The following is a 20,582-nucleotide window of genomic DNA, read 5'->3' as shown; positions in this document are numbered from 1 at the left end:
GAGGTTTGGGGGAGAATGGATCCATGTATATGGATGGCTGAGTCCCCTCATTGTTCACCTGAACCTATCACAACATTGCTTGCTCATCAGCTATACCCCAATACAAAATAAAAAGTTTAAAATAAATAAAAATCCACTACATTTGCCCGGGGCCCCTCCACCTGAGTGTGAGCACTGGATGCTGGACATGTGCGGCGTGGCGGGGGTGGTGACCCTCTGAAACCCCCTCCACTGACTCTCTTCTCCCTTCCAGTCTCACCCCCAGCGGCAGGCGGCATGGCCGTGGACGTGGCAGAATATCACTTGAGCGGTGAGTCCCCGCGGCCAGTGAGCCATCTCACAGGACCTTCCCGCCAGGCCCAGGGTAGGGGTGTCATTGGGACTCCAGTAACAGCCCCTTTCTACTGATAAGGATAGTCAGAGAGTTGCCCAAGGTCACACAGCCCTGGTGGCTCAGATGGTAAAGAATCTGCCTGCCATGTGGGATACCTGGGTTCGATCCCTGAGTTGGGAAGATGCCCTGGAGAAGGGAAAGGGCCACCCACTCCAGTATTCTTGCATGGAGGGGCCTAACAGGCTACAGTCGATGGGGTTGCAAAGAGTTGGACACGACAGAGCAGCTGACACTATCGCTTTCACACTGGATTGGGACCAGTCTGAGTCTCTTCTGTCTGTTCCAGTTGCTTGCCTTCCTGTGGAAGGACTTGAGGGGATCCCCCAGGAGGCCCCTGTCCTGCTGCTCCCTAAGGTTGAGCCTGCCATTTGGAATCCACTGCCCTAGGGCCGTTCCTGGAGCCACATGCAAGGAAAACCAGGAAGGTTGATATCAAATGCACAGGATACTGAACTCAGTGGTCGTCCAGTCTAGCAAAGGCAGCTCCCTTGGGACCAGCCTCAGGACACCAGACACACTCAGGCTGATGGCGGATGGTGTCACAGCTGAAATGCACTCGCCATGTTTTCTCCTTCTGTTCCCCTGCCCATTTATAGATGGGAGAAGGGAGGCTCAGGAAAGGGACAGTGACTGAGTAACAGACCCAGGACAAGGGCCCAGGTCTCCCAGGCCACGGCTCCCCATCCCTCCACCTCCTCCTCTAGCTCAGCCCCCAGCCAGCCCAGGGCAGATCTGAAGGACAGACACCTCTCCCAACTCCCAGCCAGGAATTTTCACTTTCCACCTGCAGGCTCATAGGCCTTGCCTCAGGCCCTGGCGTGGCCTTTGGTGAGTGATGAAACCTCTCTGAGCCTCTACTTACTCATCTGTAAACTGGGGGTGATGCTGCCAGCCTCTGTGAGCTAACGTGTGAAGTGCGCAACTGTGCAAACACGGCTCTCGCCCCACCTCCAGGCCTTTACACATGCTGTGCCCTTCACCTGGAGTGCTCGCTGCCTCTGCCTGGCTAAGTCCTCAAGACCCGTGTGAGATTACGAGCACAGAGCTGAAGTCAGGTTATCTATCTCTCAGCTTCCCCGTCTGTAAAATAGGGATAATAATAGAACCATCCTCTCAAGGTTGGACTCAGTGGGTTAATATACAGGAAGTGTTTGGAGCGGAGCCTGGCAAAGTGAGGGAACAATTATTCCTAAGGCTGCTTCTTGTCATTCCTGGTCTCAGCTCAGACCTCACTTCCCCAGGGGAATTCTTCCCATATGGTCCTGAGGCTGGTATGCGATAAAATGAGTAAATAAATGAGCATTAACTGTCATCGTTTCACGTCAGCTTCCTAGGGATTTGTCTGTCCTGCCCCCCTTTTGTGCCAACCAGGGTGCTGGCTTCAGGCCCTCAGCCCCTGGGATCCTCACTCTCAGGGGGGCCTGGTGATGCTTAGCCCCCTTGCCGAGTCCACTGCCTACGTGGACTGTGTCGGCCCCCTGCCAGCACCCAGGCCCCAGTGAGCCTCCTGGGCTGCCTGTGCGTCTGGGTGGGAGACCCGCCCCCCCCAACACACACACACTTCACTCTCCAGTAACCAGGTCCGGCCCCTTCCCAATCCCCATTCACTGGACTTCCTGAGAGCCTGGCCCGCTCTGGGCCCTCTGTAGCTCCTTGTTGTGGTTTTATTTATCCCACAAACTGCATTCTCGCAGCAGAAGTCAGGAGCACACAGGCTTGCTCGCTGTCTCTCCATCCGTGTTTCTTCTGCCTCTTCTCTCCTCTCTCTGGTCCGCCCAGCCCTTGCCTACACGCTGTGTGATTTTTACATCAAAATCATGTGGTTATACCGTGTTGGGGATTGATTTTTTTTTTCTTCTCTTATCAATACCTGAGACAGTTCTCTGCATTGCCACGGCGATGTCCCAATGACTGCAATTGTCATTCTCAAAGCCCAGTAACGGTCCCTCCTGAGACAGCGCCACCGGCCCCCACTGGCTCCCTCGGTCAGACCTTGGGGCTGTTTTCAGATTTCTGCTGTTATAAATACAGACTCGCTGACTCACTGCAGACAGGAAACTTGTTGAGATTTTTCCCTTAGAATAACCGTGCCCCCGCCCCCGGGTGGGACCACTGGATGCACTGGATGGTGAGTGATTTTGGTGTCGTGCCCTCTTTCTGGATGAGGAGTCAGGAGCCAGGGAGGCGAGGTGGCCTCCAGGAGCCAAGGCACCTACACCAGACTCTCCATTTCTTACCGTGGTGGCCTTGAGCCCAGAAATATTAACAGATGTGTTCTTTAGCTTCTGTTAGCCTCAGTTCCCCTCTAGAGACTTCCCAGGTGGCTCAGATGGTAAAGAATCGGCCCACAGTACAGGAGATCTGAGTTCAGTCCCTGGGTTGGGAAGATCCCCAAAGTGGAGGAAGGGACCTTGTAGGGTGCTGAGAGCTGGGTAAATGGCAGGGCTGAAGCCTGGGCCCTGCCTTTCTCTGGAGCGAGTGTTGTATATTCTGGTGGAGCTGGCTGGGCTCAGCACAGCGGGGGTGGGCTGGGGTCTCCCAGAGCTGCATGACTCCGCCCCAAATGCCCCCTTCCCTCACTGTTAACCGGGTGCTCTGAACTCTCTGAGCTTTGCACACGGGCCTCCTCCCCAACCAGGGATCGAACCCCAGTGCCCTGCATTGACAGCGGAGAGGCTTAGCCACTGGAGCACCAGGGAAGTCCCTTGGCCGCACGTTCCTTGCTGCCCTTGCGTGTCCCAGCTTAGGCGTCCCTCTTTGCGAAACCCCCCAGGCTGTTCTCATCATGGCACCCATCACTGTCCTGTATTGATTTGCCCACCCCTGGGGACTGTGACCCACTTAAGGGACTGATACTGGGGCTCCAGGGGGTGCTCGCACATAGTAGGTGCTCAACGGCTGTGTGATGAGAAACCTCCAGTCCTGAAACACCCTCCTTACATCTCTCCACCCTGCTGCTGGGGACCTGTGCAGGCAGAGGCAGGTGGGGCAATGGTTACCCCTGCTTGCTCTGGAGTCTGGCTGCCAGAATTGGAGTCCCAGCATCACCCCTTCCTGGTTCTGTGACCTTGGGCAAGTTCTTGTGTGCCTGGGTGTCCCCAGTTGAATCCAGTGTAGAGGCAACACTGAGAATGCTTTAGAGGATTGTATTTGCCAACAGTTCAATCTTTTGCAAAATGAACCTTACTCTCTCGTTGACTTCTCTGGGGGATTGAAGAACCAGGTTTCCCAGTAGAGTGATGTAACATTCATGGTTCTGCCATGGGCCAAGCACTGTGCTACGTGAGGACCTACCCAGCACAGCTGAGGGGGTGGTTAGTTACCATTTGGGCACAGTGAGGCTCAGATAAGTAAAATTATTGACTCACCAGTGCCAAAAAGCATCTGAGCACCTAGATTTGTCCCCAAGCCCTGCACAGCCTACAGCCACCTCTCACTTCTGGCTGGAGTGTTTTTATTTGTATGTTGTTTGTTTTCCAGTAATAGTTTTATGGACCTAAAACTCACATGCCATACATTCACTCACTTAAAAGGTACCGTTCAGTGGGCTGTAGTTAGTCTATTGCTCAAGCATGAGCACAATCAATTTTTAGAATCTATTCATCACCCCGAAAAGAATCTCCATACTCCACACCCCCCTCCGCTCCCCCCACCAGGCCCTGACACTAATTTACTTTCTGTCTGTAGAGATTTCCCTATTGTGGACATTTCATAGAAGTAGAATCATACAACATACGGTCTTTTGGGACTAGCTCCCTTCACTCAGCATGATGTTTTCAAGGTTTATCCATGTTGTAGCATGTATCAGTACTTCATTCCTTTTTATCGATGAATAATATTCCACTGTAAGAAGGTACTACATTTTATTTTTCCATTCATCGACTGATGGACATCGGGTTCTTCTTGATGAAGGTTGAAGCATAAAGGGGGATCATTTCTTTTTCTCCCCCAAGCCCCCTTCCACTTCCCACCAGATCCCAAAAGTCTGCTTTGATTATCCAGAAGCAGCAGTCCTCTGAAGGCTGAGAGAACTCAGAGAGGCAAGAACAACCCTAACCATGTAAAGCCTAAGGAATATTTAACTATTATTCGCCGCTCTTCACCTGCTCTAACCAAGTGTCGCTCCTGCTAGAAATGTGTTTTTGTGGAAAGCGGCCAAAAGCAGAAATTAGAGAGTGTATATCTTGTTCAACACTGGACCCCCAGCACAAAACCTGACATGACAGACACTCAATAAATATTTATTCAGGGACTCCTCTGGTGGTTAAGACTTCACCTGCAGGGGTTCAGGTTCAATCCCTGGCTGGGGAGCGAAGATCCTACATGCCTCAAAGGCAAAAAACCAAACCATAAACCAGAAGTAACATCATAACAAATTCAATAAAGACTAGAATATACACATATATATACGTATTCAATGAATAAGCAAGTCGGTGCTGAACTGGGGACTCCCTGGGTGGGGATGTATAATGATTGAGAGGCCCCAAGGCCCATTAATGAGAGACTACTCTGCCCTTGCCTTCAGTCATCAAGAGCCCCCCTGACTGGGAGGTGGGTGTCTACGCCGCTGGGGCACTGGCTCTGCTGGGAATTGCTGCTGTGAGCCTGTGGAAGCTCTGGACGTCGGGGAGCTTCCCCAGCCCCTCCCCGTTCCCAAACTATGACTACAGATACCTTCAGCAGAAGTACGGCGAGACCTACGCGGAGGCCAGGCAGAAGGTGAGGCTTCTGTGCTCGTGGGTGCACACCCCCGCCCCCCGCCTCCACCATCCACTCTCAAGACTGACCTCACGCGCTCCCCAACTCGCTCCCGGTTAATTTCCTCCTGTGAACAGGGTCCTTTGTCCTCCTCCACATCTCCAGCAGAGCCCAGCTAGGTAATCAATGAATACTTGGTGAATGAATGAATGCTTTCCATTTTAACACACCCCTGGGGTGTTAGGAGGTGTTGGAGGCCAGAGGTTAGGAGTTTGCGCTTTCACTCCCAGAGCCTGCATAAACTGGGTAATCTGGGATCCCGCAAGTGATGCAGTATGGCCAAATTTTAAAAGCAAAGCAAAAAAACCCCAACGAACAAACCCTCCCCACCATCCTGTGAAAAATACAGGAAAATAAAAGCAAGGAAAACCTCCCCAAAAGCCGCAAGCCAGAGGCAAGCTACTGTGAATTATTTTCCAATATTTTAAATCCAGATCCCACCCCAATCTTTTTCCCATGCAGTTTTTATACAATGGATGTCATTTCTCCATAGAATTTAACACCCTACTCTTTTCATCTCACTTAAAGTTGAAGCACTTTCTCATATTGTTGATCATAAACATCATTTTAATGACTGCATAAGATCCTTTTTTATGTATGTGCCATGATTTACTAAATGCCACCGTAAAGAATACAGTAAGTGGTTTACATGTAAAACTTTGTCTTTGTGTGGGATTACGTACTTTGAAAGGATGCCCAGATGTGAAATTACTGTATCAGGGAGTGTAAACATTTTTAGGGCTCTCTATATATTGCTAAACATTTCATCACTTGACACTTGGCAGAGGATTTTGCTAACATCATGGAGAGTTCCAGAAAGCACAGCCAGAACCTGTTACCAGACAAGAGCCCCTCATGCTTCACTCATTTGAGGTTTTGGAAGGAATGTTCTTTTACTCTGTTGGGAGGACTGTAAATTGGCACAACTTTTTCAAAGAGCGTTTTGGAACCATGTGTCAAAAGCTGTCAAAAGGACTGTGTCCTTTAAGTCGAGATTTTAAGAAAGCTATTCAGCGCTTCATGGTTTATGTCCGTGAAACACAAGATAAAGGACCGACAGTAGGGGAATAGTAACATAAACTATGGCTATCCACTTAACAGCAAATTAATGGAGCCATTAAAAATACGGTAACGAAGACTACCAACAAGGGAGATGCTTACTGTACAAGCTTTTGCTTTCTCACATCCCAAGATCAATTTAGAGAAAAGAAAAATTTGCCTATTAGAGTGAGTGTTATCCAACATGAAAGCTTTCTCGTGTGGTAGACTTTTTGTAAGCTTCCTTTGAGGCTGCTCCATTGTCTGTTGAGTATCTGTAGCCTGGTTTTCTTACCCGTTCCCCTTCTGCTGGACACTTAGATTGCTAATTATTTTTCCTTTTCATACACATTATCTCAGTGAACATCTTTATTAATGAAATTCAGCTCATATAAATAAACATTTTGAGGAAAGGCTCTCTTGTATCTTGGATAGAGAGAAAAAACTAAGTAACATGAAATAATATTAAAGAAAGATGTTTCTAAGGCATGCCCCGTTTTTGCAAAAGGGGAGCTAGGAGGTGTCTTGCATGAACGGGACTAACCGCATGTCTTCAAGACCAAGCCTATTGCCCTCCGATGCTCCCATGCTGCTTCTCGCCCTAGAGAGTGCCGGCCTGGAATGCGCAGCGCGCCAGCACTAGGGGGCCCCCCAGCCGCAAAGGCAGCCTCAGCATCGAGGACACCTTTGAAAGCATCAGCGAGCTGGGGCCCCTGGAGCTGATGGGCCGGGAGCTGGACCTGGCCCCCTACGGCACCCTCCGGAAATCCCAGTCGGCCGACTCCCTGAACTCCGTCTCCTCCGTGAGCAACAATTTCGGGCAGGACTTCACGCTGGGCCAGGTGGAGGTGAGCATGGACTACGACGCCGCCTCCCACACCCTCCACGTGGCTGTGCTGCAGGGCAAGGACCTCCTGGAGCGGGAGGAAGCCAGCTTCGAGTCTTGTTTCATGCGTGTCAGCCTGCTGCCGGACGAACAGATCGTGGGCATTTCCCGGGTGAGTGGAGGCTTGGGGGCGGGGCAAAGCGGGGCGGGGCGGGGGTGCGCCCCGACTCGCAGGAGGCAGGCGGGGCTGCTGAGGCAGGCAGGGCTGCTGGGCCAGGCAGGATCTGAGCAGGGCGCTAGACAGTTTGGATGCTGATCCCAGGGTGGAAGGTGCTGGCTATAGGGAGGACAGACCGGAGAGTCTGGGGCCTCCAGCAAACCTACCACACGAATCCAGTGTAATTGTCTATCTGTCAATTGTGTCAACTTCAGGTCCTGGCAGGGAAGGGATGGCAGGTTCATGTTGGCTCGTTTGGGGAGAGTCTGATAACAGGACTGTTATAAAGCTGTGGTGGTATGTAGGGCCACCTCAGAGATGGTGTGGTACCCTGGTCCAAGGGGATGGGGGCAGGGGAAGTTACCCAGAGACCACTGTGTGCCGAGGGCCATCTGGATAAGCACTATGTCCTTTGGTTAAGGGGCGTGGTCAACTCATAGCCATCCTGCCGAGAAGGACTCAGGGAATAAGCACCCTGACCTCCCTCCAGCTTCTGTTTTCCCTCCAGTGACCCCTCCCGGCCAACCCCAAGGGAGCCTGTTGATGTAGCCCTTGGAGGTCAGCTCCTGGGGCTAAAAGGAGGGAAGGTGCTGAATAAGCTGGAAAGGGCACAAAGAGGGACCCAGCAACCTGCTCCAGGCTTCCACTCCAGATGGCACCCCTGCCTTGCCAAGAGAGAGCCAGATCTACACGAGATGCCATACTGCCAGGCACCAGCAGACAAGGTCAGCCCAGTACGGCCTCTGACCGCAGCAGGAGGAGTCTGAGGTCCAGGGCCCAGGGGCCAGTCCTGCTTCCCATGCTGAAAACAGGCTGCTCCTGAGCAGTGAAGACTGTCGTTCCCCTCCTGTCCCACCCTGCCCCCTCACTCCAGGAGGGTCTAGAACCAACGTAGCGCTGAGGTGGGGAGGCCAGCTTCAAAGAGGCAGTCCAGGGGATGATTAGGAGCAGCACCCTGGAGCCTGACTGCCTGGGTACAAATCCTGCTTCTATGCTTCCTTGAAGTGTGACCTGGAGTGAGTCACTGCAACACTCTGTGACTCAGTTTCCCCATCTGTCAGATGGGCATCATCATGCTTGAGGAAGGAATGCATTAATATCTACAAAGTCCTGGGGCTTCCCTGGTGGTCCAGCAGCTAAGATTGTGCTCCCAAAGCAGGGGGCCTGGGTTTGACAGCAGGGAACTAGATCCCACACGCTGCAACTAAGACCTAGCACAGCCAAATATATTCGGTGCTTAGTCATGTCCGACTCTTTGCGACCCCATGGACTATAGCCTGCCAGGCTCCAGGGGATTCTCCAGGCAACAATACTGGAGTGGGTTGCCATGCCCTCCTCCAGGGGACTTTCCCAACCCAGGGATCAAGCCCAGGTCTCCTGCATTGCAGGCGGATTCTTTGTCAGCTGAGCTACCAGAGAAATCCTATGTACATATACATATATATTTATAAGTATATATATAATATATAATATGTATATATATGCTGCATGCTAAGTCACTCCAATCATGTCTGACTCTTTGCGACCCTATGGATGGTAGCCTGCCAGGCTCCTCTGTCCATGGGATTTTCCAAGCAAGAATACTGGAGTGGGTTGCCATTTCCTTCTCACATATGTATGTATGTATGTGTATGTATATATATATATATATATAAAAAGTCCTTAGCCTACTCCTTGGTCAGCTCTCCATGGATTGTCTGTCAGGACCGTGAAGCATTTCTCTCGAGCCCAGAGCCATGCTGCCTGCGGCCTCAGCTGCTTGGAGGACCCTGGGTGGTTCTGGGTCCGTCCCTTGAGGGGACAGGTTGACAGCTGCCACCACAGCCTGATGTGTGCTGAGAACCTGGTTCACAGCGCCCGGCCCATCTGCTTCCCTCTCATTAGCCCCAAGGATGGGGGTGGACTGAGGGCATCTTACAGATGAGGAAACTGAGGCTCTAGAAGTCCTTTGCCCACGAGAACCCCAGCAAGTGAGCCGGAGATCCAGAACTCAACCCCAGAGCTCTCCATCTACATGCTCATAGAGCACGCGGATTACCAGGGAGCCTGCACTCTTATGGGCAGGGGACAATCAAGAGGCTGGTTTGGCCAGAGGAAGGAATTTAGGGCTGAAGGTCATGGAGAGCCTGAACGCCAGGGTCAGGATCAGGAGGTGGGCTTTGTCTGATGGGGGAGAAGCCCTTGATGCTGGAGCGAGTGACCGGGTCGGGGATGTAGCCCCCAGGGCGGTGTAAGAGCCAATCCTCAGCCCAGAGCGTGACCGGAGCATGTGGCTCGTGACACTTGGAGGTGCCGACAGGTTTATTCCCAGAAATGCAGGCGCCTTAGCACCCCAGCCCAGCCAGTCCCAGTGAGTAGGGGGGCAGTTCCCCGGCTTCAGGCGAGGTACCAGGGATGACAGCTCCTCTCTTAAAATATCGCCAGGCAGTGACTAAGGCAGCCCCCCACGGAGGGGGGAGCAGGGCCCGCGCATGCACCTGCCTGGGTGACTGCCCACGGCTTCCTGGGAGGAGGCCAGTGGCGCCCACCAGGCAGGACTAGGCTTAGAAACAGAGTCTTCCCAGCCTGGCCTCATCATTCCATCCATCCATCTGCCCCATGACACTCAGACCGTCCTGGGCCAGGCCCCACGGGGGCTGGACATCTAAGGCTCTCAGCTTCACAGGCAGTTATCCCTCCTCACTGTATGCCTGGCCCCAGGGCTGGACTTGAACGTGTGCCAAAAAGATGGCCATCTCAGCTGGCATATGGCAAGGGTTCTGTGGAGCCATGGACACTGAAGATGGGAATTAGTTGAGGTCAGCTTGTCAAGCTTTGAATGCCAGCCCATTAGATGCCCACCTCTGAGAAGAGGACAGGGGGCTTTTATATCATCAGGGCTGAGCCACCAAAGAAAGGATAGACATTGAGGTGTGGGGTCAACAGAGCCTGATGGTAGCCCAGGTCTCCAGACTCCCCCGTTCAGTGCTCTCTCCCTACCATGGCCTCGCCGGCATCTTCTGCCGGCTCCTCCCCAGCGTCAGACCTCCTTCCACTGCCCTTCCTCTCTGCAGATCCAGAGGAATGCCTACTCCATCTTCTTCGATGAGAAATTCTCCATCCCGCTGGACCCCGCAGCCCTGGAGGAGAAGAGCCTGCGGTTTTCAGTGTTTGGCATCGATGAAGATGAGCGGAATGTGAGCACGGGGGTGGTGGAGCTGAAGCTGTCTGTCCTTGACCTCCCGCTACAGCCCTTCAGCGGCTGGCTCTACCTGCAGGACCAGAACAAGGTCAGTCTGCCCACCTGCACGTGCCAGGTTGGCATCACTGGTGTATACTTTAGATGAGGGAATACACTGTCCTCAAAACAGCCTTAGTGCCAACATCTTTAGATAAGGTCAGTTGGTAAAGAATCCGCCTGCAATGCAGGAGACCCCAGTTCAATTCCTGGGTCAGGAAGATCCGCTGGAGAAGGGATAGGTTACCCACTCCAGTATTCTTGGGCTTCCCTTGTGGCTCAGCTGGTAAAGAATCCTCCTGCAATGCAGGAGACCTGGATTCAATCCCTGGGTTGGGAAGATCCCCTGGAGAAGGGAAAGGCTACCCACTCCAGTATTCTGGCCGAGAGAATTCCATGGACTATATAGTCCATGGGGTCAGAAAGAGTCGGACACGACTGAGAGACTTTCTCTTTCACTTTTAGGAGATTAGAGAAAGAGAGCCACGTTCAAAGAAACTCAGGTTACTGTGTGCAAATGAATGGCTCCCTGACTGCTGCTTACAGCTCTTCTGCTGCTCCTACCAGCAAACCTTAAGAAGCTCTACTCCTGTAGAGGTTATGTTAGGGAAGTACTTCTCTGGCCCTCGAGTGAGTTATTTCAGACGGAGGCCAAGCTGAAGTTCAACCTCCTAAGTGTAGCAGTGCTTGGGGAGCATCACTGTTATTCAAGCAAGCGAATGTGATAGTGTTCATCACTCAGTCTTTGCGACCCTATCAACTGTAGCCCGCCAGGCTCCTCTGTCCATGAAAGTCTCCAGACAAGAATACTGGTGTGGGTTGCAACTCCCTTCTCCAGGGGGGTCTTCCTGACCCGCGGATCGAACCCAGGCCTCCTGCATTGCAGGCAGATTCTTTACCATCTGAGCCGATATGAAGCGAAGGATCTGCTCATTTCAGTCCACTGAGACCCTCTAAGCGCTACTACCACAGAATGTTTTCTTCGGTCTGGATTGAGGGAATGCATTTGTTGCTACATTTGACAGGCAACCTCTGGTCCTCCTTCCAAGGCAGGACCACACCCCGTGGGAGGTGGGGAGGGTGCCATGGAGTAGGGGAGGGGTCCCTCTCTCAATCCCACCAGCTTGGTGCCCTGGGGTAAGGAGCCCCAAGAGCAGCACCTTCTCAATGGAGAAGGAAGGGCGGAAGCCCTCTGAGCCACGCACGCGTCCTCCAGGCTGCCGACGCCGTGGGCGAGATCCTACTGTCCCTCAGCTACCTCCCGACGGCCGAGCGCCTGACCGTGGTGGTGGTGAAAGCCAAGAATCTCATCTGGACCAACGACAAGACCACAGCGGGTAAGGCCCCGCTGGCTGCCTGGCTTCTCCTCTGTGTGGCAGGTGGGAGCTGCGCCCTAGCTGCGAAGCCCAGGGCACCTGGAGGCATCAGCAGGTGTAGGGCCCAGCGCCAGGCTCGCCACCCCCGGCCTAGCCTGGGCTCAGGAGCTCTGCATGGTGGGAAGATTAATCTAGCTGGGGAAACATGGGACCCATGGAGGGGGACAGGGAGCCCCTGGGGGAGGGATGCGACTCTGAGAGCAGGAGGCTGGGGCACTGGTTGTGAAACCACAGTGGGCAATCCCAGAGGCTGGACTGCATCCCAGATCCCGAACGGAGACCAGGGCCACCGAGTCGGTGTGGGTATCAGGCGGGGCCTGATGTCTCAGGTCTGCGTGAGCCTCAGCCCCGGGCAGCTGGACTGGGGGCTGCAGGAGCCTGACTGGGAACCTGGGGGCCTGGGTCCCGGCAGGTGTAGCAAGGACACCCAGTGGGTGGTAAGTGACAAGCAGACAGCGACTCCTTATTCCAGAGCCGCATGTCCTTGAGTCAGGCTCCACTGAACGGGCGCCGGGTGAGTCAGAGCTGACGTTTGCGCTTGGGCCATTTATAGAGTGAAAAATGATGGCTCTGCGGAGCTCCCCCAGCATCATGTGAGGGGAGCATGCACATGGGCTGGGAGGCAGGCTGCCAGAGTCCAAAGCCCAGCTCTTCTCTTGACATGCGCGTGAGCCTCAGTTTTCTCATCTGTAAAATAGGAACGAAAGAAAGGACTCATGGCAGAACTTCAGGAGAGAATGGTGATAGTGAAGGCTTGGGGGGACTTCCCTGGTGGTCCAGCGGCTACCATTCTGCATTCCCAATCCAGGTGGTCTAGGTTCGATCCCCGGTCAGGGAACTAGATCCTACATGTCGCAGCTAAGAGTTCACAGGCCACAAAGAAAATTGAAGATCGTGCCTGCTGCAACTAAGATCTGGCACAGCCAAAGAGCTGTGTTAAAAAAAATGGTGAATGTTTGGGGAGTTTGGAACCAGTGCGCTGCTGTGACTGGGCAGGTCTGTGCCAAGTGAGCGTGGCACTGGTCCTCACCCCACCCTCCTCCCCACCCACAGATCCCTTTGTCAAGGTGTACCTGCTGCAGGATGGGAGGAAGATGAGCAAAAAGAAGACAGCTGTGAAGAGGGATGACCCTAACCCAGTGTTCAATGAAGCCATGATCTTCTCTGTGCCGGCCATTGTGCTCCAGGTGAGGGGGGATAGCGCAGGGGAGGGGCCCTCCACTCCCTCCAGCCTGATCCTCGGGGCTCCTTCAGGTGGTGATCGTTGGCCCTAAGCCATCCCCTTTCTAGTCGAGCAGCATGTACTGAGCACCCGCTAGGTACCTGCCCTCTGGTGGGTGCTAGGGATATAGGCACTGCTTCCTGGAAGCTCACAGCGGACAAGCAGGGAAGTCCCCGGACAGTGCCAGCCCACGAGGAACACCCAGACCTCGGCAGTCAGGCTCGGCGGGCAGGTGGGGATGGCTAAGCTGAGATCTGGGGGAAGACGGTTCCCAGGGGAGGGAACTGCACAGCCCTAGGGATGAGCCGGGGCTGGGCCAAGTCCCGGAGGTCAGGCCCCCATTCTCCTGAAGTTCTGCCTTCAGAGGCCTGGCTGACCTCCCCAGAGGCCCTTGGCCTTCAGAAGGCAATATGCTCCAGGGAGACCCCCTTCCCAGCACAAATATCACAGACCAAGGGTGGGAGGACTGCAGAGGATGTGGCCTGGGCCATGCTGGTAAGCTGGCTTGCCTGCCTCAGAGGATGGGGAGCTCATCACCTTCCCTTACTCTTTCCTTCCATCCGTCCTTTTTGTGTCTTAAGCCCAAACCTGCCCCTTGGCCCTGGGGCTCTACAGAGATCCCTTGGTCTCCCCTCTTGGGACACCCTGTCTGAATTTGAAAACCCAGAACTCTGCCTCACTCTGGGTGTTTCGAATCCAGGCAGACATCTCAGCGTCCCTGGCTGGTCCTCCGCTGCCACTCTCATGGGGAAGGCCACCCCTCTGCCCCTCGCTTCCCCTAGGTGGTCATCCTGCCACTTCTCCTGCTTCACCGCCTCTTAGGGCGGGCTGACTCTTGGGACGAAGCGGGGTGAGGGGGTGCTGAGGGGTGGGGGAGAGGAAGGAGAGAAGTCAGGCTGGGTTCCAGTCTCAGCTTTACTACTTTGATCTCAAGCAACTTCTTTCCTCCCTTCCTAAATTATGAGTCCAACATATTATCTCAGGCACAACATCAGACATCCATAATGCTCTGACTCTACGCTTTTTACCTCATTTTGTTCCTGGAACAGATAGGAACTATGATTACCACCATTTTAGAGATGGGGAAACTGAGATAGAAAGAGCCCGAGTCATCGTCCAAGGTCACCCAGCAAGGAAGCATTGAGGCAGGGCTGTGGGGTCAGACAGGTCAGAGATGAAGACTCAGGGGGCCATGCCTGGCACCCGGCTGGGGTCTGGGGGCCATGGGGGACCTCTGGCATCGTCCCTGGTCCCCAGCACCCATGTCACTTCCTCCCCAGGACCTGTCTCTCCGCGTGACGGTGGCTGAGAGCAGCAGTGACAGCCGTGGGGACAACGTGGGCCACGTCATCATAGGGCCGTCGGCCAGTGGCATGGGCACCACCCACTGGAACCAGATGCTGGCCACGCTGCGCAGGCCCGTGTCCATGTGGCACCCCGTCCGGCGAAACTAACAGCTAGGGCAGGGCCGGGGCGGGCACCGGAGCCAGGCACAAGCCGAGCTCTGACACCCTTCTCTGTCATCCGGCCGGAACCGTGAACGCCGGGGTCCCTGGTGGAGTCCCCGTGAGCCATCATGATCCCTCTGTGAAGGCTGTGGTGGAGGAACAGGCCTGACTGGATGTCAGGGGACCCAGGGCTGTCTCCCACTGAGGACCAGCTGTGTCTGCGCCGGGACCAGAGGAGCGCAGCCAGGCATCGGCCCCCTGTGCCCCCATTTTCAGATCCCCAGCAGATCTGTCCCTCAGCCTGGGGGAGCCTTGGCCTCTCAGAGCTCCCCCACCCCACCCCTGCTGGGAAGCCATGGACAGGGACCCTGTGAGTCTCACGGGCCAGGTGCTGTGCAAGGCACAGACTGGGGTGACGTGAACAAGGCCAGCCCCTAGGAGGTCGAGATCCCCCTGCCCTGGTGATCTGCTCGGTGCAGATGGCAGCCCTGCCACCAGGACCTGTGGAGGGCTTAGGGGGACATGGGGGAATGGGGGGCAACATGGAGCTCCGCTGGGAGGGGCAGAGAGAGAGCTGAGCCCCAGGCCACAGCCCAGCCTTGGCCTAGCTGGGCAGGATGTCACAAATGCAGCCTCCACCTGCTGCCATGGGCACGAGGGCCTCTCTCTGGGCAGGAGGAGGGATCAAGGCACCAGGCCAAGCGGTAGCCCGCAGGCCACCTGGGACAGCGCCTCCAGCCTCATCTTCTGTGAAATCCGATCCCTAGAACCATAACCCTCATAAGGCCCAGGGGTCCAAAGAGGCCCAGCCCCAGCCCAGGCCAGCCCAGGGCCAGGGACATGCAGCTAGCCAGCCCCTGCAGCCTGGGAGACCTCCACTCTTTTCAACCCAGATCTGTGTTTACCCCACACAAATCAGGCACTGGCTCCACCTTATTGGTTGGTGTCCCTCCAGGCCAGGCCCTATGGGGAAGAGAGACACCTCAGCTGAGGGAGGCTGGGGGCAAAGGGGTAGACAGAACACAGGCTGCCAGGGGCATGGGTGAGGCCTCTGTGGGCACAGGCTCCTGGGAGGATGAGGTGGAGTCCCCGGGGTGGGACCTTGGAGAAGGGGTGGCCGGAGCGGTGGTCGGGCGGGACGTTGAGGGGGGTCAGGATGGAGTGAGGGGACAGGTTTGAAGCCCAGGGAAGGAAGGAGGTGGCTCTGGAGCCCAGTTCAAACCATCAGAACACCAGATGCCTGAGGCTGAGCTCCAGAAGCAGACCCTGAGATTCTCAGGCGAGAGGCTGACTGGGGGAGAGCCATCAGGAGAAACATTTACGGCCAGGATGGAGCTCTGGGGCAAGAGAAGAGGCCGGCAGGTTGTGGCTTCAGGGGAGCCCAGCTTTGGCCCCCTGGGGAGGGGGTGCCCTGCCGTGTGGATGGCACCCCAGGGGGCTCCAGCCTGGGAGCCAGGGCAGGGCTGTTACAGGCCCACAGGAGTCTGGCTCCTACCCCACCCTACCTCGAGGGGAGGCGTGCCTGACCTTCCAGGTGTTACCAAGGCTGCTCCATGCAGAGGCAGCCCCAGAGAAGTAGGCGGGTGTGCGCCTCTCGCCCTGAGGGGGATAGGATCGGGGTGGGGAGGAGACATGGCAACATGCCCTGCAGATCCACCCTCGGGTGAGAGGTGGGTTCTCCGGCTGGTTGCCTCTGGAGACCCAGGCTCACCCAGGTAGGTTGGGGGGCCCCCAGTGAGGTCGGGGGGCCCCCAGTGAGGTCGGGGGGCCCCGGGATGGTCACAGGACTGGAGGCCAGATGGTGGCTCTCCCCACCTGAAGCGGCTGTGGCCCAGCCCTGAGGCCAGGCTGTCCACTGGGTGGAGGTCTACGCGCCCCAGGCCAGCCCAGGGTCGGGGGACATGCAGCTGGCCAGCCCCTGCAGCCTGGGAGACCTTCCACTCTTTTCAGCCCAGGTGGCTCTGCCTTGCCACTTCTGGACTCCCTCCGCCCCTCCCCCTAACTGCATGAAATGCTGACTCTGCACCTGGATGGGCATGGTGGGGACCAAGTATGTTGACTGGAATGATTCTAGAACCAAAATAAAGCTGGGGCAGGAAGGAGGGGGCTGCCAGGGAGCCCCGCTCGCCCCAAATCCCCTTTGTCTCCGGAAATCAGGCACTCCGGCCTCCGTGAGGGTTGCTGTGAGCACGCCTTCCCCTGCTGCTTGGACACCAGAGGGGCAGGAGGCTCCCCCATGGGGAGACCATCCCCAGGACCAATGCCCTCAGACTAGCAGGGAGGCTCTGAGAAGGGGCCCCGCCTGGCCACCTGGCTGGGAGAATGGCTGTCAGGAGTCTCAAGGAGGGCCACTGAGGAGTGTCGCTAAGCTGTCTCAGCAAGATCAAGGCAAGAAAGCACAAGTCCCTCAGGATAAGAGGGACAAGTCACTCAGTCGTGTCTGACTCTTTGTGACCCCATGGACCTCTGTCCATGGGATTCTCCAGACAAGGATACTGGAGTGGGTTGCCATTTTCTTCTCCAGGGGATCTTCCCGACCCAGGGACCGAACCTGCATCTCTTATGTCTCCTGCGCTGGGTCGCGAGTTCTTTACCACCAGCACCACCTGGCAAGAGAGATAAGGCCCAAAAAAGGTGGATAAGACCTAAAGAGCCTTCCTGGTGGTAGAAACAGCATGTGGAAAAGGGCAGGAGTGGAAAAACCTTGGTCAACTTATCAGCCTTGCTAAGAGCAAACTCAGGGAGAATGGGGAGAAGGGAATCAGAGGAAGGGCTTGGAGGGGAGATGAGCCGGGTGCGTTCAGTGAGCGCTGGTGCCTGGCTTGCAACCCTGCAGACTTAAGAGGCAGGTACTGTTCCAGTCTGCTTCTTCTTTTTTTTTTGGCAGATATGAAAACTGAAACTCAGAGAGGTTAGGTAACTAGCCCAAGGTCACACAGCCAGAGCATCTCAGAGCTGGGGTTCGAGCTCAAGCTTTCTGGCTCTTGAGCTTAGGACTCAGCTACTAAACTACACTGCCTCCTTCCCCAGCTTCTCGAGGGCGGGGTTGAGGGACAGCAGAGATGCCCCTCCGGATCCCAGGCTGCTCTGGTTTTCCCCTCTCCTGTCCTGGAAGATCACAGCAAACATGGGAGAAGGAGAATCTGGGCCAGGGAGCAGAAGGGGGGCATGGGGGGAGGGTTCCCAGGAGGCCTGCCCACCTCAGGGCCTAAATGAAGAGCTTCTGTAGAATTCCTGCCCCCCCCCCATCCCCCCATGCCCAGTAGACAGTGGTAACCAGTGAAACAGGCCCTGCAGGAGCCCAGAAAGAGTGAAATCAGGGAAGACTTCCTGGAGGAGACGGCAGAGTGCGAAGGACTGAGTACGTGGAGGAGGGAGAGAACCTCATGGCAGGGAAACCACCTGCGCAGGCGTCTGGGGAGCCAGACGGCTAGCTGGGGCTGGAAAGGCCAGGTGGGGCTGAGCTGGGGAGGCTTCCTGTCCTGGGTGAGTCTGAACGTCCTTGACCGGCTGGCAGTGAGGTCCTGGGCGGGAGCGGGGCAGAGGGAGGGAGACCTGGGGCAGATGGCACCCTAAGCAGCTTTGGGAGTCATGACGAGGAACGTCAGTGAGCCCTGCTCTCGGTCAGTGAGGAGCAGCCCCGCCGCTTCTAGGTTTTAGGGTCATTCAGCAGGGCCCAAACCACGGTCCTCCCATCTCTTCCCGCCCCTTCCTCCCCTTTTACCCCACCTTTCCCTGCTCCTCCAGCCCCAGGCCTCAAGGGTGCCAAGTCCCCTCTGTCGGAGCCCTCAGGAATAGGCCGAGCCCCACCCAAGAGGCCAGGTGTGGAGGTCATTGTCCTGACAGCAGCAGCTGGGGGCCAGGCCTGCACATGGGAGGGGCGGGAGGAGCCACAGCAGCAGCCACGGGTGACAGCGGCTCAGACCCTCCCTTCCTCTCTCCGCCTTGTCGCCTACACCTGCAGACACCTGAAGGGACAGACCAAAACCCAAATGGACACGGGCTGGGCCACAGGGCTGCCTCACTCTCTACCCCCTCCCACCGCACTATCAACCTTCCCGTCCCAGCCAGAGGGATCAGTAATAGCAAAGCAGGGACAAGAGGCCTGTGCCTCCAGCCCTGAGCTCCAGTTAAATGGCGACCTGAATTGCGTGGGTCTGGGGAGGCCAGAGAGAAGGAAACTTGGGACAAGAAGCCCTTCTGGGTTCCATTTGCCATAGACTGAGTCTGCGGCTTACTTGTTGTGAGACAAATTCCTTCCCCTCAAGAGCCTCAATTTCCCCATCTGAAGAATGGGCATATTGGTCAAGAAGGTCTCTGAAGGCATCCGCACCCCTACATACCAGTTGTGGGATCTTGGGCAAATTATCTGTCCCCTTTGGACCTCAGTTTCCTCATTCATCAAAGAAGGCTAGGAATTAAACACACTTCATAGGAATTCTCCAGGCCAGAATACTGGAGTGGGTAGCCTTTCCCTTCTCCAGGGGATCTTCCCAACCCAGGGATCAAATCCCAGTCTCCTGCACTGCAGGAGGATTCTTTACCAGCTGAGCCACATAGGAAGCTCATGAAATGCCACATGTCAAGTGTCTGGCACACAGTGGGTGCTCAGCAAACGTGAGGCCAAGGCTTTGGGTAGAGGGGTTCTGGAGCTCTGAGATCTGGTGTTTGGGATGAAAAGGAGTTGGGGCGGGGGTACATTGGGAGGTTTGAAGAGCAAAGCGTCTGTGTCCCCTGCCAAGACATCCCAAAGGGCAGGACGCAGGACCAGGCTTCTGAAATTCCACCTCCTCTGGCACCCACTCCAGGTGCCTGCACCCCCCCTCCATGAACGCCCCACACCGCAAGCCAGGAACACCAAGTAGAGCCCGTAGCCCTGAGTATTGACGGTGCAGGGAGCATAGTGGCCACACGAGGGCAGCAGAGACTCGGCCCCGACAGCAGGGAGTTTCTGGCCTCACTGAGGATGGGGGTGGACCGTCAGAAAATGGGGCAGATGGGCCAGGGCCATGGGGGGTCCTTGGAGCAGATGGGGGCCCGAGGGTAGTCACCTGTCTGCTGACCTCGCGCTCAGGTCCCGTTCTGAATTCATTCAGCCAAGCAACTGTTGTTCCTTCATCTATTTCTTCGGTTTACTCTTTTGAGTCGGCCCACCTTCCTTTCTTTGTCTCTCCCTCGTTCCTTCACCTGCCTTCCTTTTCCCTGTTTGTCCAGCCAGTCAACTGGACATAACATCCTGAGCCACAGCTAGGTTCCAGCCTGGGGCAGGACTCCCATCTAGAGGACAGAGGTGGGTGGGCCGCGGTCCCTGCCACTGAGGGGCTCAGGGCTCGGCCGGGGGCGGGAGAGCCTGCCTGGCAATTACATTTGAAGGAAGGACTTCCGCCTCAGGCCGAGGACCTGGGGTCTGCAGGTCAGTGGCCCGCTGAGCAGGGTGCTGGAGGACTCTGGGCCTGGGACGGCTGGGGCCTCAAAGGGCTGCGTCACCCACAAGCTGGTGGTGAACAGCAGCCACAGAAAACTGTAAAACAGCCAACAGTACGCTGGTCAGGCCGACTGTGACCCTGGGCCACCTCTTCATCCAAAACAACCCCCGAGAAAACAGCACCATCCTGGGCCCGGCAATGTCTGAGATTTGGGGAAATTCCCTGGCAGCAGGGCAGACTCTGGCCAGTGACTAAATCTCCCTCTGGCAGAAGCAGGAGCAGAGTGAGAGTGAGGCTGGGTTTAACGTCAGGGGACGTGGGTTGAAATCTCGGCTCAGGAGCGTGCTAGCCTGACACAAGCCATTGCCTCTCTCTGAGCTTCAGTTCCCAGATCTGCAGAATGGGGGAATCCGATCCCTCACTCTGCCCAGCTCACAGTCTGACCACTAGAGGAAATAATGCATACGAGGTGTGATGCTGGGAGAAAGAAAGCCTGGCTCTGCAGTCAGAACCGGGTTCCACTTACAGCCTTGCCTCGTGCTGGCTGTGGATCTTAGACAAGAGCTTAAACTTCTTTGGGCCTCAAGTGCCCCATCTGTAAAATGGGGCTAACGCTCCCAACCTGCTAGGGGACAGAAGGGCCTCCACACGGTTGGCAGT

General features: G+C 55.8%; 1 protein-coding gene across 1 annotated transcript; it reads left to right on the top strand.

Annotated features, from left to right (window-relative positions):
- The first annotated feature begins 276 nt into the window (after nt 1-276).
- SYT12 (synaptotagmin 12) lies at nt 277-14,502 on the top strand. Its single transcript, XM_068978716.1, has 7 exons — nt 277-310; nt 4,920-5,113; nt 6,796-7,188; nt 10,287-10,502; nt 11,667-11,787; nt 12,880-13,013; nt 14,329-14,502. Exons 1-7 carry the CDS (start codon nt 277-279, stop codon nt 14,500-14,502), a joined length of 1,266 nt encoding a protein of 421 aa, XP_068834817.1.
- Nucleotides 14,503-20,582: the final 6,080 nt, after the last annotated feature.

This window comes from Capricornis sumatraensis, chromosome 8 (genome assembly GCF_032405125.1).
Source record: "Capricornis sumatraensis isolate serow.1 chromosome 8, serow.2, whole genome shotgun sequence".
NCBI classification, from domain to species: domain Eukaryota; kingdom Metazoa; phylum Chordata; class Mammalia; order Artiodactyla; family Bovidae; genus Capricornis; species Capricornis sumatraensis.
This window is presented reverse-complemented; position numbering and strand designations above follow the sequence as displayed.